This window comes from Dryas octopetala, chromosome 1 (assembly GCF_963921425.1).
Source record: "Dryas octopetala chromosome 1, drDryOcto1.1, whole genome shotgun sequence".
In the NCBI taxonomy this organism is placed as follows: Eukaryota; Viridiplantae; Streptophyta; class Magnoliopsida; order Rosales; family Rosaceae; genus Dryas; species Dryas octopetala.
Genome location: NC_141366.1, coordinates 9144719 through 9172106, shown reverse-complemented (window position 1 = coordinate 9172106; position 27388 = coordinate 9144719). Strand labels below are relative to the sequence as shown.

Here is a 27388-nt window from a genome sequence, read left to right as displayed (position 1 = left end):
TTAACATGTTACAATGTTGGAGTATCAATCAAACGGTCAAACCATTAATTGAGTAAAATTATATCTAGATATGCAATTTTGATAGGCAGTCTATAAAGTAATCATTCCTCTTTATTTATAGTTTAATATAAATCTAAATTTAATTGGATGTTGTATTTATCCTGATTATTTATCAAACTCATAATCATAAAAAATGATGACCCATGTCTGTCACAACAATTTCACTTCTAATACAATGTGAGATTCAGTGCATTTTTCGTCACCATAAAGATGTTTTATTAGTTGAGCATGGGTTAAATTGGGGAGTGGGGATGTGGCTGGCATTGGATTGGAAAAATTGGCACCCAACTCCATGAATTTTATTAAGAACTTCTCCATATGAAAACACCAGTCCATTACGCTCCATCGCATTTATATTATATAATTTGAGTCTAAATTACAATTTGTCCCCTAAACTACATATCAACTTACAATGTTAGTATGTTTCTACTGGACAACATAAAACTGCACTATAATATATACAAGGCACTGTCATCCTTCCATGAGCTACCCCAAAGCTGTACATGTGGTTCTCTTTGATTCTATGCAAATTTGTACTAGATCTTTGATCAAAAGAACGAAGCAGCAGCAAGTTCCTTGGATTTAAATATAAACACCAGTCTGCATAACATCATAGACTATGTATTCTTGGAGGGTGAGAAATAATGAGCAATACTAGAACCCCGTTTCACTATGTTCTGTCGCTTGTGAGGCCTGAGCCAGGCACGAACTTCTTGTTGAATTTCTGGTGGTAACTCATCAACGACAGAGGGATCAATCTCATCAATTTTGTAACTCCATGCTCCACTTCTTTGTTCAGTTTGAGCTGAACCACACACATTAGAATACCCAGTTTCTTCACAAGGTCTTTCTTTTGGCAACTCAGATTGATTAAGATCCGAACAGTTACCACTTCTAGACTGAAAGCCTGCACCACAACTCAACTTTAGAGAGAGAGAGAGAGAGAGAGAGAGAGAGAGAGAGAGAGAGAGAGAGGAGGTGGGACACTAAAATTACCAACAGATGGCATTGCGTTAACATCTTTTATATTTTCAACATGTTCTAGCTTTTGTGGTGCACAAGATGAATCTTTATCCTTAAAGAATCTCAATATTGAACATGTTCCCTGCCACAAAGTAACAGCAAAAGGTTAACCAAAATCAAATTACCTGATACCAGCTACAAGAATAAGGTAAAATCAAATTTCAAGTGACCTTTTCTTGGTGCAAAAAATTTTGAATAGCTAGTATTTTCTTTTAGGTTAAATTTAGGTAGCATGTTCATGACAGCATTAGAATAAGAGAAACATTAAAGTCATTAAATAGATGTATATGAAAATGCATATTGAACCTTGTCATTCACTGTTTTTCTTTTCTGCTCCCGTCTATTGAAACTAGGCATGGCAAGTTTAACGCAAGGTTCTTCACCAGAATAAACTTTTATTGGTTGATTTTGATTCATTCCCAAGCAGTGTTCACTTCCTACATTGAGGCCCTTCATTATAGAGGGGAAGATAAAATAAAAGCAGTAAGTAGGATAACCAAGAGTGACATCCAGTGCAAGATACTACCTGAGGTTGACAAAGGTAAAGCTTCTTGGGTGAATTCATCTTGTGCCTGATTTGTTGAAGAGCAAGATGGATTCTGCACAGAAAGAATATAGCATGATTAGCATACTCCCTAACATTCATGTTTACATACATATATTCCTGAAGTCAATTTTAGGACCCATTAACATGACAACTCTAAAAAAATAATTCCAAAACCTGGTCATTCAACAAATCCTTTTTGTCTTCCGGTTGATCCAAGCCAGGCATAGCATACTTGATCCTTGTTTCTTCATCAGGGGACTCAATCTGTGGCTTAGTTACATTCACCTCTGAATACCCTTCACTACCTATATGTACAATTCATTTTGATCAGAGTGAAAGAAATTAATTAAATGCCAAAAATTAAAGACAACGGGCAACTGGGAGATTGGCAACACCTGAAGGTGACTGAGGAGGAGCTTCTTCAATGAGGTTATCCTGTGATTGCTTTGTCGAAGAGCAGGACGGGCGTTGGCCATGAAAGTATTTCATGATTGAAGCTGTTCCCTGCCAGATTGTATATTTGCATTGTACAATATGACACATCAAAATTAAAGGTTAGAATTTACATTATTGGATAAGCAAATTATTTGCACCAGAAGCTAGTTTAATTTTTCAATTTTAAGACATGTCTTGTCCAAATAATTCTTAATAAGTTAATTTTCTGAAACACCAACCAGCAGATAACATAAATGACATGTTGATCGCCAATGTTATGGGCATTTTGAGAAAAAAGAGGCGCAAAGCATCATATCTGACAAATCCTGCAAAGGTTCTTTAAGGGAAAACTGTAAATACCCTTTTATTAGTGTTTCAAGTGGTTGCATCTATATTTATATGGGCCAAAAGTAAAGCAGATAGACCCAGAAATCATAATGGAAGTGCAGAAGACAATGGATGGAGCTGGCCACAATATACTAGAAAGCAAGTCTTGTCAAACTTACAGATGGTATGGGAACAATTTTACTTGCTGAAACTGAAAGGGACGTTATGCCCCATTGGTTGTTTTGATTTCCTTGAATTTTGCCTCCGTATGAACCCAAATACTCTCGCAATGCAGCTTGGAAAAGACTAAGAGCATCTTCTTGTAACTTTGCAGCCCCATACCTTAGGGGACAAGACTTAGAAGGGAACTTCTTCTGTGAATCTGAATCACTGGCCTGAAGGATAACTTATGATTGATACATAACAAAATGGAAAGAAACCATACACCAGATCTTAAAACATCTAAATCGGTATGGAAAAGATTAGAGGGATAACAGAAAAGTTCAAAATACAAAATTGCCACCAAATAGTTACCTTGTATGCGGTAGCATGCAGCATGAGAGTATGAGCAATCCGTTTGTTTTGTTCCAAGTCCAACTGAAGACGTTCACTCAATTCTTCACAAAGTTCATTAAGCCAGTGTTGAACCTGCAGAAAGAGCCAGAATGGTGAGGGCATTTGAAGAGAAAATCTACTAGAATCCATTTTTGTTCCATGTGCAACACTAATGAGGGGTTCATATTAGTAAAAATATGATTACATGAATGACAACCACAATGTCTTATGTTTGACTGCCTTTCACTGACCACCATAACTTGTCACAGAATATTCTTTTAAAATAAAATAATAATAGGAATTGGGATCTTCCGGCAAATGATTTTTCAAGAATCTAAGGTATTTGTAAAGGAATGGCGGGCATTGAGCTTATTTGAACAGGACATGCTCTATTTAGGTAGGGGACAGCGGGTGTCAGAAGTTCAAGGTTGTGCATGTCAATGATTGTCTCATATTCTATAATTTCTTTAATCTCTTTGAACAACTGAAGTTCTCAAAAGCTTTAGCTAATATGAACACAATAAATGTATAAGCCATATCAACCATTTCTGGCATGCATTTTCTAACCTATGTCATGTCAAAAAGAGAGAACCATAAAGCTGTGAGTATACTGAAACCTGCAAATGCCAGTAGGACCGTACAATAAAGAATGCACAGCTGAATTAAATAGTGAAATACATGTGAGGATATTTAGTGCATATACATTTCTCCTAAGTTGAATGACATTAAAGACATTAAATCACTTAATGACCAAGTACATGAGATGACAAGATTACTCATTGACTAGTGCAAAGAGTATTCGTCTATTGGAGAAGAACATTACTTACAGAAGCAATCATTTTCAAAGCCTGAGGTCCAGGAAATGTCTTCCCAGAACCATGGCTCTTCGGAAGAAGGCGCCCCTCAACTTCTTCCCCACTGATACCTCTTGCAATATTCCATAACCAGGTACTGTGATTCACGAATAATGTAGAGATCAGAAATGAGATCCTGACAAGCTGTTGAATCATCTAAGCAAATGAGACATAAATAGTAACTATAAATGTTGAAGTGCTTCTTCAAATTATATTCAACCTTGAGAATGGGAAAATATCAGTAAAAAGACCAATAGACAAACAATTATTTTTCAAACAACTAGGAAGAAGATATTTCAAAAATCAAGACTTTGGGCCAAAATGTATAGAATGTAAGAAGTTTGAGCCCAAAGACAAGATATACATAAATACACTTTATGATACTCCAGATACAATCTACAAGTTTAAAACATTCACAGCAATTTATTCAAAGATGAGTAGTCACCCAGTATTGATTCCATAGTGTTCTTGTAGTTTTTCCTCTGAAAACTGCAATAGATCTCCAACAGTGTTAACACCCATGTCACTTTGTAATGAACTCCCCAGCTTTCCTCCAAGCTGTTTCCTGAATTCAAAGATTGATTCATAAATATGCACTGTTTATTGAGAAATATACAACTAGAAACTTTCAAATTAAATCAAATTTTCTCCTTTTCATCTCTAAGCAATGTAGTCTTGCAATGCGGTAGCCACTTTATGGGCATAGCATTTTGACACAAATCTTTTATTCCAGGTATAACAAAACAAAACTTACATTTTCTTAATTGGCAAGGAATCTAGCAATCCTTTCACAGATGAGAATGGCACAATAGTTTGTTGCGCAGGTTTATTCATACCACTTGAAAGTTTGGCCAGCATCTGATAACAAAATCACATATAAGCTGATGACACAAAAATCGAAATTTGTTGTAAACTACTTTCTTTGACACCATGATAGTTGGTGACGGAAAAGAAAAATGAAAATTTTCAAACTAAGGACCCCATTCATTTCTACCTTATTATGAGCAATGCCAGCTGAACAAGTAAATTCTGTCTCCTTCAACACTTGCAACCTAAGTTCTGCAACAATGAGAGCCCCACAAGCTAATAGCTTATCACGGCGATCAGCATTGCTCCTGCAAAGCCATTTTCTCACATTTTCTTTGGCATCACTTCCATCCTGAATCAAAGTCAATTTCAGTATAACAACTATTACCGATGCAAGATGAGCAAGCTTATAACAATAGGATGCAACTGGTAATTTCTAGATATTTATTTGCATAAATTGGACAGTAATGTAGTAATTATTGGTTATTTCTGTTAGTAAATAAATTAAATAATTAAAAAATGAGAAGAAATATAAATTTATCTCTGAGGGAGGCCTACTAGAGATTTTCAGTGATTAGACCATTTCCCTAAATTTTTTTGCCTCAAATCTCTTTTCTTGCAGGGATCAGTTAATAGTTCTACCTGACACTTAAAATCCAAAAACTGAATAATTATAAACACAAATCCCATCCAACCCCAGTACTCACCCCAAAGGAATAATTAAAAAAAGTATGTAATTTCAAATATTAATTTGTTGTCTTCTGCATCCCAATCCATTTTAAGAAAAAGAAAAGAATCAAGGTCCATGTTAAGCATTATATGGTGTGAAATATTGATAGATTCTGCATCTCCATTCCATACATGCACATGATAAACAAAGACCAATTAAACACATTTTCATCACATTATATTATAAGGGGCTTGAGGACACAAAACCTAAGATAGTAGAAGAATTTATCTCTGTCAATCCTTCAGAAGTTTAATCTAAAATTGATAATGCAAATTAACACTAAGCCATATAGTTGACATGTCCAAAGCATTGTAACCAACCTCGGTATTGAGCCCCAAAACATGTGACTTGAGAACTTCCTCATCAATTACTTCCATGCTTTCTGGAGGGCCTTCAGCTAACATGGTTTCAGCTGCATCAGTAAGGTCAAGATACACTTCATCAATTGAAGCCCTCTCACATCGACCCTTCCTTGCTAGAATAGAAACCACCTGCATATTTAAGGAAATTCACCATGAGTTCAATTTCTCTATGAGAATCACTAATGTTAAGAAACTGACATTAACGTCTCTCAAACCCTAGAGACCTCAGAACCCGCATTGCGGTATGTGTTCAGGTCAGCTTTACCACGTGCTACTGGGACTTGGACAAGCTGAATTTGTGGGCAGACTTGCTTTGACTCAGCACCTCGCATTGAACTGAAAACCATGCCTTAATTGTTGTCTCAAAAAAAAAAAAAAAAAAAAAAACTTAGCTGTTTATAAAAGGCACAAGAATATGAACAGGGAAACTATCTGTACCGTTTCACACCAAATTTCCGGGCCTCATAGCTGACAGCAATTAAGGCCCCACCTTTCCACGAGTTATACTGTACAACAGCTGTAGGTAAGCCCCTTAACTCTGGTTGTTTCCTTTGCTCCACTATAAAGTAAAACACACTTAGCATATATAAAACAATTCCAAGATATAAATCATATAACAAACACAGGGCAGTCAGATGAGAGAAGAAGTTTACAACATTGTTAATGATTACGTGACAAATCCATGGACCATCACCTAATAACATGGAAGTTATATGATAAAGGTAAGATTATGAAAGAATATCCAAGCTTTTCCATATGTGATCAGAGCAGTTTTTGTAGGACATTTTCCGTAAGCCAAAGAGTTCAACAACTACAAGTTTATTCGCTTAGAATAATCATCATCTCTTGGATTCCATCCAGTCTATAAGAATCTACCAGGTAAAAACTCATTGATGAAAGAATAAATAATGATTAATTACTAGGTAGTTTGTATTTTGATTGAAAAATAAAATAAAAGAGTCCCATATGGTTTCTATATCAGTTGGTCATTTTCTACTAGTTTTCTGCAAGCCTGTAAAATTTCAAAATCAAGAGTCTCTAACAATAAAAAATTCACACTAATAACACTATAACAGTAGCTTTATTATTTGTTCAGCTCAGAATGGAGAAGGATTATTCAAAAATACTATATAAGCCATGGTTCTCAATTTTCTCTGGCAAAGCTATGGTTTTTATGAAAGAAATAAAAACTAATAACCCAAATGGATGCACCTGAATTAATCAGAACATCGTTCAACCAAAAACTAACATGGGTATCTCCAAAATTCTGTATTCTTGGCTACCATTTACTCATTTCCAAACCCTAACAGAACCCACCGACTCTAACCCAAAAAAAAAACCCACCGATAAATACAATTATAGACACAGACGGAGAGAACATAGAGAAGGAGAAGGATAGGAACCTTGAACGTAGAAGCAGTCCATGTCTATGTGAGCAATCACTCTGGAATCAGATGTTTCGGGTCTTGCTACTGGCATTTTTTTTTTCTTTTCTTTTCCCTCCAAATCCAATTCTTTTCAGAAATAACGACAGACTGAGATATATCATATATTTCATATTCATATTGTGGGCGTAAATTAGCAGAAATAAATATGATTCGTCTAAACTGCACACGCGGTCCATCTTTACACTTTGCGCCCTTCTATTGACTTTGGGCTTTATGCTTATAAAAATTCATGGTCTGACCCAAGCCCACTAGTAGGTCGGGTTAGCAAACTTAGTATGATACTTGGGGAGCATTTGTTTAGCGAAATGTTTTTTTTTCTTAATTAACGACTGTCATTTATTAATTTTGAACTCTCCATCACTTTCGACAAATGGAGAACTGAGTATCATACTATCATTCACTAAACTGTTTAGCAAAATGTTAGAAATGTCTTTCTCAAAAATTCTCATTCATTTTATTTTTGGGTTAAATACAAAAATAGTCTATAAATTTTACAATAAATCTCAATTTGGTCCACTAACTATAAAAAGTATCAATTTAGTCCACCAACTTTTTAAGTTGTATCAAAACAGTATAAACGTTAACTTTTATTGAAAAATTTAACTGAAACTGGTCATGTGTAGAACAAGTGACCATATTTTCAGGGGCATTTTAGTCCGTTCATTATATTTTCATGTGACCTATTCCGTTAATTTTCGGATAGAAGTTAACATTTGTATTGTTTTGGTACAACTTGAAAAATTCGTGGATCAAATTGATACTTTTTATAATTAGTGGACCAAATTGAGAATCAGTATAAAATCATGAACCATTTTTGTAGTTAACCCTTTATTTTTCTATGATTATAGAAAGAGATTTGAATTTGGGACTTTTCTAATATCGTAGCTTTGTTGATTCTAGTAAGGGTATTTGAATTTAGGACTTCTCTAATAATGTGGAGATAAATTTTTAGTTGGTTCAATAATTGTTATTCAAGTGTTTTAAAATGTTAAAAATAAGGGTTTTTATCAATTTTGGTCCTTGCCTCAATTAAGTACTTAAATTATTATTTGTCCCAATATCATATCTATATGTGTTAAGATAGGGACATGTAAGTCAATCTAGGTTTTCGAATGGTCAATTTAAGTACTTAAATTATTATTTGTCCCAATATCATACTATGTGTTAAGATAGGAACAGATTGTCCCAATATCATACCTTATGTGTTAAGATAGGAACAGATTTTCACTAAATGTATAAGACGGAAAGGCACATTACCAAAGTTTATTAATCTTATTTGATATATTAAATTAGGATAAAATAAAAGTATTTATATAAAATTTGGAAAAATAATAATTTAGACACCTAATTAATAACCAATCAGTACCAAAATAATAAGGGAAATTCAAAGACTGCTAGGTAATTAATTAGCATGGATCCCAATGCTGGAGCTTTTATACGTTGCTTATTAGAAGGCACGGCCCTTAAACGATAATTTTGGACTAGGTTTGATAGGGTGCGCCAGGCCCGTGCTGTAGTGCAACGCATGGGCGACGCTTGATGGCCCCAGTAGCAAGCTACTGTGGTGGACCATCCCCTTGAAGAAATTAATTTAATATCGTGTGGACCATTGGCCCACATATCAGATATTAAACTGATAAGAACAGATACTACACTTGATCTTAGCCAAAAGGCCGAGAAAGGTATGCTATTTCATGTTTCGTGCAGCCCATTTTATACCCATCTCGTTGCTTTCTCTTCTTGAATATTAGCGATGTGGGACAAATTCAACACCGACTAGTCGTATTTGCTTGGTGTCTATGTTGATCAAATACTAGCACATCTAATTAGAGAGGGGGTGGGGAGAGAGAGAGAGATGCAAAGCAACAGATGAGGCTGGGCCTGTGAAGTGTGAAATCCACCAGAACAATTACTAGGGGACTGAATCAACTCTTCACTAAGGATGATGATGATAGTGCTATAGTTGTTTTGGGTCCTAAGTCAAATCAGCAAAGCATGCTTATTTAACAATCTATGGAATTAGCTAGATAGCTTAGATAGAACGAATTGTGTTAGGTGCATGCAGTGGTAAGAATTGTAAGATATGTTGGGTTGCACTGAGTGTGGTTTGGTTTCATGTGACAATGGGTGTACGTGGATGGTGGTCGATCAGGTTCCGAATCAATGTGTGGGAGGAGAAAAGGATGAACACAAGGAAAGGGACTATGATCTATATATAGGTACAGGAGGGAGGTTGACGATGAGGACATTAATGGTGGCGGTGAGTGATGACAATGTATACGTGAAATGCATGCATGAGTCTGAAAATGTGTAAGATGGAGAAAGAATAGGTAAGACCGTAAGACCCAGAAGGAGGTAGTTGTTGTTGATGCAGAAGACCCAGATGGACAGAGCAATATTTTGACGCAGAGCCTCTAAATGCTTGTATATTGTTATAAGGGTAACGAAGGCAAAAGTCATGCGGATGGAAACCAATGCAGCCAGAAGGGTTAGGTTCCCTTAAATTTGTACTTTAGTTCTGACATGGGGTGATATGACCCACAATTGCTTGGTCCAATAATTGAAATAGAAAATTAAGGTTAAATATCAAATTTCAATAATTTTTTGGTATAACATAAAGATCATATAATATTTCAATTGAACTACCAAATTTAAATATAACTTTTTAGATTAGGTCACAAATACATTGACTTATTTGATTTGAGCTATTTCCATTTAACATTTTTGTCTTTTGGTCCACATATAATGGGTGTTAGTTAAAATTTATAAGGTTTTAACAAAATTGCCCTTAAGGATTTTATATTATCTTGAAAATTTGCTACTGTAGTCACAACTTCACATTTAGTTGTGACTGTACGACACTCACAACTTCAAATTTAGTTATGACTGAATGACATTCACATCTAAGTTGTGAGACAGTCACAGTTAAGTTGTGATTTAATTGAATTTTTTTTAGAGAAATTATACTACAGTATAGTATAAATAGAGGTCAAAATAATATTTTTACTCAAAATAATATATAGTATATTGATGTGAGTTGTCTCTTTTAATTTACTAAGACAGTCACAATTCAGTTGTGACTGGATTGAATTTTTTTTAATACAATATAATATTTGTAATGTAATTTTGTTTATATTATAGTGAGATATAATATTTGTAAATTTTAATATCTTTTATTTTATTATTTTATTTGACTTTCATGACCTTAAAATTTCGGTAGCCCAAAAAACAAAAATCATTCCTTGGTATTAATGACAATGTTTCTCCATTCCTTGCCTCCTTGGTATTAATGACAATGTTTCTCTTGACTAACATGGGTAGTTGTGCATTAAAACATCAAACAAAGACCAGCTAACAAAAGTCAAAAGATATCGGCTTAAAATAGAAATGTTGAACTAGATTTGGTTGGGTGCGCCACGCCCGTGCAGTAGTGCAACGCATGGGCGACGCTTGAAGACCCCAGCAGCAAGCTACTGTAGTGGGTCTTCCCCTTGAAAAAAATTAATTTAATATCGTGTGGCCCTTGAGCCACATATCAGATATTAAACTGATAAGAACAGATACTACACTTGATCTTAGCCAAAAGGCCGAGAAAGGTATGCTAATCAACGTCCCGTGCAGCCTCTTTTATATCTGTGTCTTTGCTTAACCTTTCTCAAGCTAGTCGATATGGGACTAAATGAACATGATCTTGTTGTAGTCTCTTGCTGTCTTTGTCGATAAACCTTTGCTATGGTATACGCACCCACTCGCTAAGATGTAAGTAGTAACAGATCATTAAAATGTTTTGTTATATAATTGAAGTCTAAACATCATGGTATGAAATTCTCAAGTTGTTCACTAAGCTGATTTAATGAAACCAAACCAAGCAAGTTTCTTAGACCCTTGGATTAATAAATCCTCATTCACAATAGTGTGTAGGAAAAAGAAATACAAATAGAGACCTTATATCTTGGGCATTAATTCCTCAATTAAAGTTCCTAATGCTTGGTATGAAGACCCATTTTCCATCAAAGCGATCCTACTCTTCTCTCTCATGTGTTTCACTTTAGCTCTCACCACATTGTCATCCTTCATCAAGCACTTTATGCCTCTCTCCACCTCCTCTGCCAACACCAAATCACTACCCTCCCTATAATCCAACCTAATCTCCATTGCTAATCCCAATTCCTTCACCATCTCAAATGCATTCATTTGTTGCTCCGCGTAAACCGGCCACGTGGCAATCGGTACACCATACCACAAGCTCTCCAAAATCGAGTTCCAACCGCAATGCGATATGAACCCTCCGATCGCCTGGTGGGCCAAGATCTTCACTTGCGGAACCCACCCACACACCAAGCCCAAGTTACACGTCCGTTCCAAGAACCCATTTGGTAACACTTGGTCAACATTCATTGGGTCGTTCGGGAGTTCCAATTGAGACTTGGGTGGCTCACGCAATGCCCATAAGAAACGAACCCCGGCCCTTTCAAGCCCAAATGCTATCTCTCTCACCTGAGGCCCACTAAGACTCCCCATGCTTCCAAAACATAGCAACACCACTGACGATGCAGGCTGGTCGTCAAGCCATCTCATGACACTTTCAAATCGGTCTGGATCCTGCCATCGGGTCGACCCATTAAGATCAACAATCGGCCCAATCGGGTAAACCCGTGGCATCTGGCTTGTAGCCAATGAATGAAGCGCATGTGGCTCCAGTTCCTTAAACGTATTCACAACAATACCCTTCGTTTCGGTGTACCTTCCCGCATGGGATAAATACCATGAGTACGCATCCCCCTTTTTATTCAACACCGCCGTAGGCAACACGGACGGAGGCACCGAGTTAACGAAACCCGGTATGCTCAACTCGGTACCCGAGTCAGCAAACTCAGCGGGGGATTGGGCGTCTAAGACTGGAAGGTGAAGCATGAAACTCAAAAAAGTCGTCGGAGAAGCAAAAAAAAGGTAACAAGGAATGTCAAGCTCGTTGGCAACGTCAATCATGGACGTACAAAACATGTCAACGAAGAACCCAACAACTCGGTTGGAGTTAGAAGTTGAGTGGGTTGACTCAGTGGACTCGGTCAACATGAGGTTGGCGATTGCGTCCTTTACGTGGGGTTTATATTTTTGTATGAGAAGGGATAGGCCGCCCATGGAGGACTGGTAGTGATCGGGTGCGGGCGGGTCCACTGTGGGGAGGTGGATGAAGCGGATGTTTGAGGTCGTGGCGGCACGGGATTGGATGTAGGTGGTGACGATGGGTCTTTGGGGCATGGTGATGATGAGGATGGTGGCGTGGAATCGACGGTCATGATTGACTAGGAGCTGGGCGAACTCGATGAGTGGGAGTTGGTTTCCGATTCCGGGAGTTGAAATGAAGACCACGTGCGACTTGCTGGTCATGGTGTCTGTAATGGTGGTGGGTGTTATCTCTTTTGGAATTTAGGGGCACAAATGGTGATGGAGTGGTCCAATACTCCAATGAATGAGCTTAGTTATAGATGAATAAAATAATGGGCACAAACTTTGGAATTTTAAATTTATAACATGCATATTATTATATTTGGAGTATATCTAAATTCATGGTTTTTGGTCACCATATAGAAAGGTACGCCCGCGTGATTTGGACGTAAATGCTTAATTATGCAGATCGGACGTGGAGTTATGGGACCGATCTGCAGAGAAGAGAGGGAGAATAGAGAGAGAGAGAGAGAGAGAGAGAGAGAGAGAGAGAGAGAAGGGGTAGGAGGTTGGGGAGGGAGGCTGGTTTGGGCTTATGGTTTTCTTGTTTTTTTATTTTTTTTAAGTTTTTTATGTTTCTATGGTTGAATTACACACGTTTTCTTATTTTTAATTATTTTGATTTAATGATTATAGCTCTAAATAAATGTAAATCATAAATTGTTATAAAAACACATAACACTCTATAGTTAAAAAGTTAGCAAAATTAAAAAATAATTTAAATCTAAATATATATATATAAGAGCGTGATTCATTCATGAGAATTCGTCAATTTGAATATATCAAAGAAAAAAGCCCCTTCTATATTGTATTTCTCTTTCTTGGCAATCAATAATATTATAGTTACGGGAATATAATGCGTGGCAGTTTTTCGATCTCCAAATAAACAAATATTGAATTGGTCATTGATGCATTACGGGGCACTTGCCTCCCAATATTATCTTATAGCTTGGTATATGAGACATAGGACTAGCTAAGTGATCTAACTTTCAAATTGATATTCTATTTACACTCCATTAAGAAAAAGAAAAAAGAAAAAGTTGAAATTCCAATCATAATTGCTTTCAGTTGGTGATAGTTTACAAGTGCGAACATGCATGCACTATGAATATCATATGTTAGCAGAGAAGATAAGATTTACCAAATGTACTCCGATCTTGTCAATGTATGGAGTAAAGTCAAAATTTAGTAGACCCTCAAGACAGTTTATCGTACTTTCTTCTTTGACAGCAAACACTTTGAATTTAGCAGAGCTCTTAGTTGCTTCTCTCTTGTTCTGCTTGAAAAGCAAGGAACGTACTCCACATCTTTGCTGTCATAGGACTAGAAGTGGTTGAGCTCGATCTTTGTAATTCTCATCTGCCACTGTGAAGGGGGTGCCAAAATCTGTGCCATTTTGGCCTACTCCTCACTGAATAATATTTAACCATGACCAAAGACTTCTAAATGCAACAAGGCATCTTAACATCAAGATGGGAAGGAATTATTAGGAGAAAAATAAAGTGACAGACTTACACTCACAGTTGACATTGTAGCTAATAATTGGATGGCCAATTGACCATAAATGTCATTTGGGATTTATAATGCTGACCAAACCATGATTCATGTCATTTGGGATTTATCAATTGCATGATCAAAATGGTACTTAGTTCCGAAGCTCTAATCTGGAAGCTTAATTCGGCTTTTCTTGTAGAAGGGTTTTGTTCAGTGAACGCAGGTGAGTAAACTTTTGGGGGGGCCAACGTGCGTGAAGTTCATGGGTGAAGTTTGCAATTTTCAAAAGTGGCGGGCTAGGAAGCATCGATACGTGTACGGCACCGATACGTGACACCACACCGATACGCAATACGGCAAATTTCTAAAAAATAAGAGCACCGATACGGCTCCGATACGGATATTAAAATAATATATCTATATATTTAAACTTAAAAAAAAAAAATCAAATATCATCTAAATCCAATACTATTCAGATTTCAGAGTTATAAAAAAAACAAACAGAGCCAACCCAACCATGCAAGCTAACCAGATTACTCAACGCAACTACGCAAGCAGTAAGCTAACCTCCACGACAGCGACACAGATCGCGACGACGATGGCTGCTCGAAAACAGGTTTTTCTGCTTCCTTTTCTATTTTGCACATGAATAGTGATGGATGCGTTGAATACTTGAATTAGGGCTCTAATGATCTGATCTTTGTAAAGTTTCTAAAATTGTGATTAGACCCCCTATTTTTACAAAAAAACTTGAAAAAATATCCCAGACGTATCGAGACCGTATCAGAGAAGTATCGCTGGAGTATTGTAGCCGTATCGAGTAGTCAAAGTCAACAGATACGTATAGCATGCTTTGGATACGCGTATCCCCGTATCTAGTGCGTATCGGTGCTATCAAGGTATCCGATACGGCATACCTCAAAAAATTGGAGTATCGGTGCTTCCTAGGTGGCGGGATTAATCAAATCTAACGATATATTCTTCAGCTTCAGAAATGATCAGGAAACGAACCAATGCAATTTTTGTAAGATAGGTTGGGCCCTTGGGCCCAATTAAGAGGTTGGTCGGTGTTTTTTGCAAACCCTAGGATCGTAGGCTCTTATCTTATGTAAACCCAAGCGATTGTAAACTTTTATGCAAACCCAAAGGGACTGTAAGATCCTATATATACTAACAAACCCAAGGGATGTGGGATTGTTAGAAGATTTCACAAAACATATGGGTGGATTTTATCCTAATATGTGTTGAATATCCATTTTAAAAACTTAGAGATTCAATGATTATTTAGTAAAACATAATGTTTTACATGACTACGGTTGTCATGCATGTGGTCTAAACAATTTTTTTTTTTTATTGTGTTGATTTTACTTCTCTCTGTTAGATAATTTATTTTATTTTAGGTTGGGATAGAGGGGTTGTTTTCTTAATTAGATGATGATCATCGGTAACAGTATTCTGGGTTTCCAGGCAGGGATAGGTAAGGGTATTTTGGGTATTCAAAATTGGAAAGGAGGGTTTGTTTTGTTGATGGGTCCTGCTGCTGCACCACGAAAGGAAGATAAAAAAATCTTCCTAATTTCAGACTTTCAGTTTTTGAGATTTCTATCTATGGAGAACTTCCCTATATTAATGTGGCATCGTCATAAATATAGGAGAGAGGAGGTTCTTATATTTTAATGTCTCAACTTGTTATATATAATGAATGTCTCACGTTTAGTACATCATGTGACTCACTCATGATCATATATATGAGACACTTATTGTAAACAACATATGCAGGTAAGTTTTTTCAACTATAAGAGGGAAAGGCCAAAATACTAATAAAAGTCGTATACTCGTATGTGAGTGAAATTCCTTGTCTTATTTTTCATAAAATCACTATGTTAATTTACACTATTTTTGTAACATCTTATTATTATTATTATCATTAATTTTTTAATCATTTGTCAACATACATAAGACTTTGTGTATTCTTTATTCCTACTGTGTGAATACTCTTTCCATTTCTTTAATTTCAGTGTTCTTTTGAGATTCTAGACCAACTTGTAAAACGAGGCCTTCAACTTTAGTTGAGTCCCCCATTTGAGATTTAACTTAATACCTTAGATAATTGCTTGTACACGAATAAATATACGAAAATGAATCAAAGAGGTCGAGTTCAAAAACATACTTCACTAGTTCAGTTTAGTGGCCAAAAAAAAAAAAAAGTTTCTTGCAAACTCCAAAGGGTCGATCCAAAAGTTACCGAAAAGCCCTTATTCCTATTGTCAAAAGGCACCTATTGTTAGTTTTGTTAGGTGAGACCTGTGAGATAAGTAGAATAAAGTAGTACTGTACACCTGATAGGCTGACACTCAATTAACAACTGGATAAAAATTTTAAAAATTTACGGATCTTGTTACTGTACTGACATAACCAATGTCCAATTTTTAAAATTACATATCAAAAACAACCAAATACTTGTTTTAATTGGTATGATAGTTACCGTTTTTATGTTTTTTAATTGATAATTGTCACACAATTATTATTTTTAATTAATAATTATCACACAGTTACCATTTTTATATTTTTTAATTGATAATTATCACACGATCACTTTTTTTAAAATTGGTAACTATTACAGAATTACCGATTTTTAATTGAAAACTGTCACACAGTTTTTAGACTTAGTAACTATCACACGGTCACTATTTTAAAATTTGAGTCAAACCATTTTTTAAGGGTATGTTAGTAATTTAACACTAAAAATAGTATAGGGCCATTGGGCTGGGTCCATTGATTATTATAGTATTATGTAATTAGTAAATATTTGCATGTGATCATTATGAGAACTCAAATTGTATTTTGACTATTATGAAATTTTCAAATATTTTATTGAATTATTTATAATTTGCTATACTAATAAATTAATAATTAAATTCATTTTGTGGTTTGAGCATCTCATTTGTACTGATATTTTAATCATCATTCACTCAATAAGGTAAAGTAACAGTTAAAGAAACTCCATAAAATTTTGGGCAAGTCAAAGAGCCAACCAAATAATCAGAAACGAAATCTTAGAAGCAAACTGGAAACAAACAGAAACTGAGGCCAAGGGTAGCCGAAGGGAAAAATTAACTTTGAAAAAAAAAAAAAAATGAGAGAGAGAGAAAGAGAGGTACTTGTACAGTTGTACAGGGGTTGCTTGAAGGGAAACACAATTTCTAAATTTGAGGAGTAAAGCTTTTTCTAGATATAGAAATTTCTTGAGGGAGGAAATAAATTTCCATATCTGAGCAGCCCAACTTTTTCTATTTTTGAAGCATAAACTCTGAGACAAATGATAATACTAAATAGATTGACAGAAACAAGACATGGTGATTGTTCTGACTTAGATTTGGTTCCCTTAACAAAACCAAACAAAAGCCAAAGGGCTTACAGAAAGGGAATATTATGACTCACAGAAAAGAGAAAGGAGCACTCAGAACACAGCACCACAACTTATTTACACCGTAGAGAGAGAGAGAGAGAGAGAGAGAGAGAGAGAGAGAGAGCATTATAATTTGGACTTGTGTCTGTGACAAGTACTCTGAGTACACTTCAAAGCTGGGACTGCGCAGCTGATCTTCAAAATAAAGTTTTTCGTTGTTCACGCCACAACTGCAAGCTACAACCCATCAATGAGATTGGATTGGACGTATGAGCTGACAAAGTCTTTGTGTCATACACCCACCTGCATTAGAGGCTTGCATCATGTCTCTTGCACAAGGTCAAAATGTAATAATAATACAAATTACCCAAATAATAATTATTCTAATTTGGGTTATATTATTAATAGTAATAAATTAATAATCATTATTATAATCCGGCATCGAGTTTGGGGTCTGGATCCCTAGGGTATAGGGTTTGGGTTCGAAGTTCGCAAGTTTGGAGTCTAAGGTCCCTTGTTACTTGTTATTAGGGGTTTTGGGTCCGAAGTCCTCGGTTCTTAAGTTTAGAGTCCTAAGTGATTCCAGGTATAAGGGCCCAAATCAGAAGTCCTAGGTTCGGGGTCCTAAGCTTAAATTTTTAGGTCTAGGGTCTCGTGTTCGGAGTGTCATGTTTGTAATTTCAAATTCCGATTTAGAGGTTCTAATTCTAAGTATGGAGTCCAGAAGCCATGATTTGGGATATGTTTCATTGTCATAAAATTTATAAATAACACTTATTGAAGTGAAATTTAAATTTAAAAATCTAAGTCTAGGCTCTAAATCCCATCTTCAAATTCCTCAAACCCCCTCTTTAATTAGTTTCCAAACAAAGTAGTTTAGAAGATGAGATTGTAAATTTCATCTTAATCCCAAATCCCTTGTCAAAATACTTTAGCAAATATAAGGTAATTATGTTGGCAATATAGGTGTGTAACAGAGTGTGGCTCACTCTTGGGAAAAATTTATCTTGTCTAGTCAGGCTTGTTCTTGTTGGGTAGAAGAGAGCTCTAACTGGCTCCTCTCTATTATGCAGGATGATGTCTCTGTCACTAGTTCTTAGCATTTGTCATTAAAAAAGTTAGGTCTTGCTGCCCACAAAATAATTACTAGTTCCTAACCAACATTTGATATCAAACTTGGTAGATAATGCTTTCCGTGCCTGATGCCAACACAATTGGAGGCTCCAAACTCGTTTGTCTTTCCCTAAGGTGACACTTGAATGCCAGGATAGAAAGTACCATACATTTTAATGTTTATGTATCAGCTTACTGCTGCATATAAAATGATTAACCTTCTTCATGGTTCATGTACTTGTCCCTTTAGGCTATTCATCACTCGTGGAAAGTTTAATTTCTGCATTCACTTGGAAAGTTCGTACGTGTGGTGTGAACAATCAGTTCTTTATTCTCTCTCTCCCACTCTTTTAAAGTTGCACTTGTCTTAGCTACCTCGGCCTTGACAAAACAACTCTAAAATGACAGATGCATCCATCAGAATCACTGCGCTCGTTTCTCTCTCTCACAAAAGGAAATACGAAAGAAACCAATATGCAAAGAGAAAACAGAGCAAGATAGAGACCAAGATCATCCTATATATATGCATACACCACTCAGACTTGTCCACCCCACCCAAAACAAAGCAACAAAGCAACAAAGCCAAAGCCCCATGACTCCATGAGTTATTTTGGCTACCTGTACAACTTTCTTCTTTGATTTCACAACAGTGATCTTTTCTTCTATATATGTGGTGACCTTTTAGCACCTTCTCCTAGCTTCAACCCCCTTCTTTCTTTCTTTTGTGGCCAGGGACCCCCTTCTTTCTAATCCCATGAAAGTTAACACTGTCAGCACTCTCTTGCAGTTACCATACCAGAAACCTTCTTGTTCTCCCCAATAGGATCAATGCCTTCTTAAAAACCCACCTGAGATTTTCCATTTTTATGTACACAATTCCTAAACTTTCTCCAAACACATCAAACCCACCTTACTCTCTTAGTGAAACCAAAACAAATTTCCACTTTTTAACATGAAAAAAGCAAGCATGCATATGTAAGCCTCTATTTCCACAATTAGCTCACTCTTCAATTCCCTCCATTTCTTTGCTTTATTTCCACTGAACAAGTTCTAAAATCTAGGCAAATTTCACTTCCAAGCCCTTACCATAAACATATATGGAAGCTTTTCATCCCTCTATCACTTTTCCTTTCTCCTACACCTTCACTACTAGTATTGGACCTAGTGACACTACTGCTGCTAATAGCAGTACATGTAGTCCCTGGATGGACAGTAGGATATGGAGCAAACTCCCACAGAGGCTGCTCGACCGTGTGATCGCCTTTCTTCCACCACCAGCCTTTTTTCGAGCTCGATGTGTCTGCAAGAGATGGTATGGTCTCTTGTTCTCCAACACCTTTCTTGAATTGTACCTCCAACTATCTCCACGCCGCCATTGGTTCCTCTTCTTCAAGCGCAAAAGCCTCAAAAGCTACATATATAGGAATAACAATGGAGGAAACGATGGAGAAACCAGGGGTAGTACCAATTGTGAAGGGTATCTCTTTGATCCTTATGATGTTGCATGGTACCGCCTTTCCTTTGCTCTGGTTCCATCTGGGTTCTCTCCTGCTTCTTCTTCAGGTGGCTTGATCTGTTGGGTTTCAGATGAGGCTGGTCCAAAGACTCTACTTCTATGTAACCCAATTGTTGGTTCTCTGACACCATTGCCTCCAACTCAAAGATCACGTCTCTTCCCTTCCATAGGCTTAAGTGTCAGCCCTTCTTCCATAGATGTGACTGTTGCTGGAGATGACTTGATTTCTCCATATGCTGTGAAAAACTTGACTGCAGAAAGCTTTCATATTGATGGAGGTGGGTTCTTTTCACTATGGGGAACCACTTCTTCCCTACCAAGGCTCTGCAGCTTTGAATCGGGTCGAATGGTTCATGTTCAAGGAAGATTCTACTGCATGAACTATAGTCCATTCAGTGTTTTAGCTTATGATGTTGCAGCAAATAATTGGTGGAAGATTCAGGCTCCCATGAGAAGGTTTCTAAGGTCTCCAAGCTTGGTGGAGAGCAGGGGAAGACTGCTCTTGGTTGCTGCAGTTGAGAAGAGTAAGCTCAATGTACCAAAGAGCTTGAGAATTTGGGGCTTGCAAGCATGTGGAACAACATGGATAGAGATGGAGAGAATGCCACAGCAGCTTTATGTGCAATTTGCAGAGTTGGAAAGTGGAAATGGGTTTCACTGTGTTGGCCATGGAGAGTTCATCACTATTATGATTTCAGGTTCTGATAAAGCATTGCTGTTTGATATGTGCAGGAAAAGGTGGCAATGGATTCCTCCATGCCCTTATGTTCATGGTGTGGTTGATGGCGAACTACATGGTTTTGCATATGAACCCCAACTTGCTACACCAGTCACAGGGCTTCTTGATTAGTTGACAATTCCATTTCAGTCTATCTCAGTGGTTAATTAGGAGGTTTCAACTTGGCATGTGATAATAGTATTATTTAGCAGTTGGAAAAGCAGTGGTTGTGATGATAGGAGCAGTAGTTTAGTCCAATTTAGCCAGAAGCTGCCTATCAGAATTTTAAGTGAGCTGCAATGTCTTTTGTCACTCTCTTCTCTCTGGTGTGTCAAATGAGGAGATAAGTTGCATAACTAATATCATAATATTCTCTGAAATTAATTAGACTGAAATCATGTTTTGGGTAAGTGAGACTAATTGGTTTCAACGCATCACTTTTCCTGCTAAGGATTACTATTCTTGGTACCCAAAACATGACAACTGAAACCCAATATTAATGAACAACAAGTTTTCTATTAATAAAGCGAATGATTAGTTGACAACAAAACTGCTAGTCAGCCCTTATGAGCCCAGCCAATTCCCTAACATCTTGAAGTGTGGTGGTAAAACATATGCAGTAAAAAGCTAAAAAGAAACTGTCCTCTGCTTATCTTAGCTTTGCTTGATTTCAATTTGATTTTTTAATCTGAACCTTACTAAAAGTTCAAGTATTATCCTTGTATATTTGAGTTTTACACTTTTACTATCAAATCCTAAACCGTATAAGAGATCATTGAATACAAACACATGGCATTAAAAGTCGGGCAATGCCAAAACAAACAATCCATTTCCATACAAATAAACCTGTAGCCTTACCAAGGGTGTACAACATTTGAATCAATTCCCATTCCTTTTACACAGGTGGAATTTACAATGACACAAGCAAAGTCACATTCATAAATGTGTTCAGATTCATACAAGTTCTTAACAACATATGAGATTTTTGGACAGTAAACTAAAAGACATAATTTCAAATAAAATCAGATTTACGAATCTTGCTTGAGCTTTCATATGTTGGTACATAAAAAAAAATATTAGAAATGGTAAATAAATAAAAAAGAATTTCAGATGAAGAGACTGGATAATATATCTTCTCAAAGATTCCCGGACTAATGTGTATGACTGCCAAGTTAGGGTCTTCCAATTATTTATTACCCACTTCAATCCCCAAATAAAGCTGGTAAATTTCTGCCATTAAAAGCGCAGCACTACATGGTCTTCATAAAGTTGATGAGTGCAGAAGAATAGAAAGCAGATAGAGACCTGAGACGCTTCCTTATGTGCACTTCCAGACTGTGGTATGAAATGGTGCAATTTTTAACGTTCAACTCTATTTTGTTAAACACGTCATAAGTCCAACCTTACAAATAAGTTGCACTTCCATCTTGTGATGGACCATAGCTCTTGAATATCTTCGACTTCTAGATGGCATGGCATGAAAAGGTGCCATTCTCGACATTCAACTCAATTTGCTATGAATCATTTAAGTCTAACCTGGAGAACGAGATGCACTTCCCTTTTGAAGATGGACCTTAGCTCTTCATTAGCTTCCATGCCAATTCTCCTGTTTCAAAAGCATGCATTTTAAATTAACTTGTGTAAAAAGTAGAATAGCAGTTCCAATATGCTAATTAAATTTTTGTTCTTATATGGGAATTTGCTACAATATGTTGATTACTTAAAGTGCACAAGTAGGATAGAACTCTAAAGCAATATCAAATCATCAATAAAAGTTCCCCGTAAAATAAGCCCGCTTTTTGTTAAAATTTTAAAATAAATGTCAAAGAATTACAGAAAAGAAAAACAATCCTGGAACAAGGACTACAGTCTTACCCTATTTTAGAGCCATTCTTTCCTACAAGAATCTTGCGCTGGCTTAATTTGTGCGTGATAAGATGCTGTTCAATCCGAAGAGAGCCGTTTCGCAACTCCTTCCAGTCTATCAAACGATGTTCAATACCATATGGGATTTCCTAAAACAAGCAAGGATCATCATTATTTAAAATTCTCAAATTGAATGTTTTGAGACCTTAGAAAAGAATATCTGAACAGACAGAAATGACAGCCTCAAAGCACATGAAAGAGAAACTGAAGCTCTACCTGATGTACATGGTCTAACAACCTTTCTCGGACAACTTCTAATGATATATTCTTCATAACTTCCTCACTCATGGTGAATGGATCTTCATCCCAAGATCTTTTAACTGCCTAAATATATATATATATATATATATATATATTTGAAAAGGAAACATTGAAGAGCTGAGTTGTGGGATCTGGTAGACAGTAGAAAATTAGCTAGAAAGATAGAAAGATAAGCATATTCATGAAAAGTAGTTAGTTTCAGTACTTCATCTCGATACATATTGGAAACTCTTTTCCAACCAAAAGTTGCAAATAACAGGAGGTGGTAGAACTTGAAAAAATTTATTAATGCACCATTAATCTAAAAAAAAAGGGGTGCCTAGCACACAAGGCCCCCGCCATTGCAGGGTTAGGGGAGGGTTAAATGGAACAACAATCTGTTAAAAACTATTTAAGGAAAAGAACTCAAAATGAGAATTATGAATCTTTCAAATAAGTGAGAGAGAGCAGCACTATGAAATATGACATTTAGCAAAACATACATATTAAAAGGGCTTTTGTAACAGAATTATTTTTTGACAGGTAAGTTGCTCAGGAAATTATCGCAATGGTGACATTACTAAAAAGTTCACATGCCTGATCCATCAAGTATTGAGTAAGATCTTTCACTCCAGATCCCTTCAGACCTGAAATCATGTAATGCCTAATTAAAGAAATAAACAGATGGTCAGAAGCAATCTTAAGATCCATGGGCACTTTTCAAGAAAAGGACAAACACCATCTTTCCTACAAGGAAATCCTACCTTTCATATCCAGGAAGATCTTTGAATTGCTCAGCAACCTTTAACAAGTCTTTCTTATTCTCAACTAAATCAACCTTGTTCATACATAAAACTCGCTTTTGTATTGGGTGTGGTTGTGCTCCCATACGTTTGATCAATCCTATAACCCTTGAATCAGGTCTATAATGGAAACGAAAAGAACCAGTTGATCAGGGACTAATATTTGAATAGGGAAAACAATTAAGAAAAAAGGGGCATTTGGCTAGCATATACTTAAAAAGATGTGGAAAAAGATCATTCAAGCACTTGGCCAGTTCATTCTATATCAATTAAGTAATGTGCATGAACTTGATTGATATTATGTCCAAAAAGTAAAAGGAAAGAAGACAATTATGTCTTAGCCACAACCGAGGTGTTGGCTGAAATAATAGAGAAGAATGCATTATTTGGAGCAAAAACTATAAAATTTTGCCTAAATGGAACAGAGCTGCAATATGCATCTAGGTCTGATGCCTAAAGTTGCTTCAATGCATCTCTAGCACTATCACACTTTTCAACTATTATAAAACATGCCCACATATAGCTTGCCAAGATAGGTTTCCATGAAGCAAAATAATGGGAAATATTATCTAAAGGAAAAAAGAACAATAAAGTCTACACAAAATCAAATGCAAAGGATCACTAACCTGGTAAGATGCCTATGGACGTCAAAAATAACTATGAGCACATCATATAAATTAACTGAGCTCCAAGCACTTTCTACACGAACCTTGAAATCCTTATAAGGACATCCACTGCTGTTTAATGAAAGACCTGGAGTATCAAAGAAACACTGCATAGGCATACATGAAGGTAATGTCATAATAACTACAAGACATGTCAAAGCTTCAATCTATGTGCTATTTGTGAGGAAAAACATTAGAGAGAAACAAAATATATTATAACATATATAAATGCATTATAAAAGAGAAAAAATCACAATAGAAGTATAGAACAACTAGAGCAAGAGAAGTTATTTGTTCCACGCGAATAATAACATCCAAAGACAACTCATCATCATAACCTTTCAAGTCCAGAAACTCTCTGACCTAAAACAAAATGCATCAAAAACTCTATCAATAGATGAAAATAAGAGTCACAAGTTCACCAGATTGTTTTTTCTTTTCTTCTGTGTAATAATTTCATAATTCAATTGGGACCAAGAAATAAATTGCCTATGATAATTCAATTCATTGTGAATAATTTCGAGAGCACATAAGGACAGAAAGTAACTTTATTAGAAAATTTGACCTGAAAGCAAGCTGATTATAAACTAAAAACAAGATACATACAATTTGGGTGTCTCCTTTTGTCATAACTCCTAATACTTCATGAGTAGTGGTATTTGTCTTCCGTGACACAGCAGCAACCTTCGTCCCAACCTATAACAAATGCAGAGAACATAAGATAAATCTGCACAAGCTGACATCAGAGAAGGTGCTGGTTACAATAAAAGCCAGTAAATACAAAATCACGTTATGTTCCATGATATAGCAATTTTTCTTAAAGATATTACCACATATCATTTCATATCATACAAAGTACATAAAAAAAATCAAGGTTAAAAACAAAGGATAATCTCGCAAGCTTATACATGTCCAATATGTGAATCTCAAGCTTATACTTAGACATCTAAATTAGGGACAGGAAAGAACACTTAACACCATAATTACCAAAAGCCTTGTCCAATAAAAAGATTACCAAAAGCCTCCAACACTTAATTATAAATATAGAACTTGCATACCTAACTGTGAATCCCATCACCAATTCATCAAGAAAACTATTAATCAAATACAAGACTACCTAACACCAAAACCATAAACCAACTTCAGAACAACTACAAAAGCCAATAAACCACAGAACCACACTCGCCATTCAATATGATCATTAGTTAAACCAAAACCATATTCATAATTAAACACCTTTAAACTATAAAGCCAAAGAACAAACCATATAATTAGTCAGTGCAGACTTGCCGGCATTAGGGGCGCCAATTATCCCAACAGTCAAAGACTTTTGGTCCTCCTCTTTTACCACTGATTCCTCATCCTCTGATTCCTCATCGTCTGCCACCAACAACGCTGCCTCAAGAAGCTTCTTAGCGAGCATTCTGCTCCTCTTTTCTTCATCTTCCTCCAAAATTTTCAATTTTGCTTTCTGGGTGTCCTCCCCAAATATAAATTTATCAGCTTGTTCTCTGTATTTCTTGTCCCAAGTGGGTTTCTCAGGTTTTTCTGAACCAGTGGTTGGTATGGCGTAATGGGTACTGTCAAAAACTGAGTCTGAACCATTTTCAGCGTCCGAGAAGGATTGGACGTGACTGGGATCGTCTTCTTGAGGTTGAGCTGCGTAGAATCTGTGAAGGAAAGTTGGGTTCAAAGGGGTTTTGTTAGGTTTTGATGAGAGGGTTCTCAGAGCTCTCAAAGCTTTCATTCTCAGCTGCTAGATACCAAGCATGAAGAGAGAGTGCGGGGTGGGCTTTTGGGGTTTTAGGGGTTTTAAGGCTTAAAGACTCGTTTGTCTTATGATATTGAGAAGAACTTGCCTGTAACTGTGGTGCCAGGTCAGCAATCTGACTTGGTGTCACAAACCAATAAAAATATGACACCTGTAATACATTAGATTTGGGTTTAAAATTGATTATAATTAAAAAAACCACAGCTGTCTGGCACTTTGGCAACCTCGATCTGGTTCTCTCGCTGCTTCTTCCCTTTCTTCAAACTGGTGTTTCTCTTTGGCAACCTCAATCAGCTTCCCTTCTCTGGTGATATCTCCAGCTCCGACGTTTCCTTCTCCACTCCGAAGCCCTTCTCCAAACTGGTGTTGCTCTTTGGAAACCTCGATCTGCTTCCCATCTCCGGCTCCGACATTTCCTTCTCCATGTCGAAGCTTTCTCTCTCAGGTTGGGTGTTTGGTTTTCTTTTTCTTTTTTGTCAACTTCTCCTCTTTTTACTAATTGGGTTTTTGAACATAGTTACATATTGCTTCTTAATTAAACAATGATTTGGTTATTTAAAGGTAAACAAAAAAAAGGGAAAAAAGAAACCAAGAAATCGCCTAGCTAGATTCATATGAACCCAGATTTGAGTTTTTTTTTCGTTCATATTAATGGTTATGAAACAAGCTTTTACAGCATTAATAAGTTTATTGATTTATTTTATTTCTATTGGCCAGATTTTAGTGATTGATTCATTATTGCCCAGATTTTGATAGTTGAAAAAATAGGCTTTTATGCAATACCCATTGTTGTGCATAGATGTTCTTTAGGAAACAATTGATTGAGTACATAATTGATTGGGTTGTTTTGTGTTTATCATGACTTTACAGAGGAAGGATGACAACAAGAACAAACAAAAAGAACCAGGAAGGGATGCGACCCAGCTAAAAAAAAAAAAAAAATCATGCCCAAATAAAAGCAGAGGATGAAAACCCAGTAGTTTAGGAACAAAAAAAATTGAAGAGCAGATAAAAAAATCATACCTGTTGTGTTGGGCGGAGTGATTGAATAGAAAAAAGAGGAGCTTAAGTAGAGTTACTGAAGAGAAAAATAGTAGGGTAGAGACTAGAGAGAGTGATGCAGGAGACTGTAGAACAAAGGGTTTTGCTTTGGAAGCTTGGAAGGAGAAGAGCCGTGAGAGATGAGCGCGGGAGAGAAAAATTGATCTGCCTTATGCCTTTTCAGGGATTTTTTGAGTTAAAATATTGTGTAATAAATTAAATAAAAATCAAACTTAGTATTATAGGTGTCACATTTTTATTGGTTTGTGACATCAGGTCAGATTGCTGACCTGGCACCACAGTTACAGGCAAGTT

The 27388-nt window shown here is 36.4% G+C and overlaps 4 protein-coding genes and 2 non-coding genes across 9 annotated transcripts; 1 reads left to right on the top strand and 5 right to left on the bottom strand.

Moving 5' to 3' along the window:
- Positions 1-388: 388 nt before the first annotated feature.
- On the bottom strand, positions 389-7206 carry POLH (Y-family DNA polymerase H). Of its 4 annotated transcripts, none has more exons than XM_086247568.1 (17): positions 7104-7196; positions 6354-6394; positions 6139-6259; positions 5925-6036; positions 5659-5829; positions 4796-4960; positions 4556-4659; positions 4247-4366; positions 3775-3898; positions 2927-3040; positions 2572-2787; positions 2026-2134; positions 1805-1935; positions 1610-1682; positions 1390-1520; positions 1057-1165; positions 389-967 (listed from the first exon to the last, which is right to left on the bottom strand). In XM_086247568.1, exons 4-17 carry the CDS (start codon positions 6030-6032, stop codon positions 678-680), a joined length of 1965 nt encoding a protein of 654 aa, XP_086103694.1. In that variant the 5' UTR covers positions 6033-6036; positions 6139-6259; positions 6354-6394; positions 7104-7196; the 3' UTR covers positions 389-677. The 4 variants fall into 4 exon arrangements, with proteins under 4 accessions (XP_086103694.1, XP_086103702.1, XP_086103678.1 ...); XM_086247576.1 differs by having other exon boundaries at positions 5966-6036; XM_086247552.1 differs by lacking the exon at positions 6354-6394 and having other exon boundaries at positions 7104-7206.
- A 1432-nt stretch (positions 7207-8638) lies between these two features.
- LOC147297468 (U2 spliceosomal RNA) lies at positions 8639-8834 on the bottom strand. Its single transcript, XR_015120114.1, has one exon. It is a non-coding gene; the product is annotated as a U2 spliceosomal RNA (small nuclear RNA).
- A 1718-nt stretch (positions 8835-10552) lies between these two features.
- On the bottom strand, positions 10553-10748 carry LOC147297467 (U2 spliceosomal RNA). Its single transcript, XR_015120115.1, has one exon. It is a non-coding gene; the product is annotated as a U2 spliceosomal RNA (small nuclear RNA).
- A 345-nt stretch (positions 10749-11093) lies between these two features.
- LOC147297466 (UDP-glycosyltransferase 43-like) lies at positions 11094-12587 on the bottom strand. Its single transcript, XM_086229410.1, has one exon. It carries the CDS (start codon positions 12537-12539, stop codon positions 11094-11096), a length of 1446 nt encoding a protein of 481 aa, XP_086085536.1. The 5' UTR covers positions 12540-12587.
- A 2502-nt stretch (positions 12588-15089) lies between these two features.
- Positions 15090-20798, top strand: UFO (F-box family protein). Its single transcript, XM_086234746.1, is given in 3 exon segments — positions 15090-15112; positions 18354-18385; positions 19498-20798. Coding segments are annotated over 3 exon segments (1356 nt in total).
- Positions 20799-21439: 641 nt separating this feature from the next.
- On the bottom strand, positions 21440-26101 carry LOC147297464 (GTP-binding family protein). The gene is made up of 8 exons (XM_086252135.1): positions 25526-26101; positions 24868-24957; positions 24223-24368; positions 23558-23716; positions 23387-23457; positions 22770-22873; positions 22503-22642; positions 21440-22233 (listed from the first exon to the last, which is right to left on the bottom strand). The coding sequence occupies exons 1-8, from the start codon at positions 26006-26008 to the stop codon at positions 22149-22151; spliced, it is 1278 nt and encodes a 425-aa protein (XP_086108261.1). The 5' UTR covers positions 26009-26101; the 3' UTR covers positions 21440-22148.
- Between the last annotated feature and the right edge of the window lie 1287 nt (positions 26102-27388).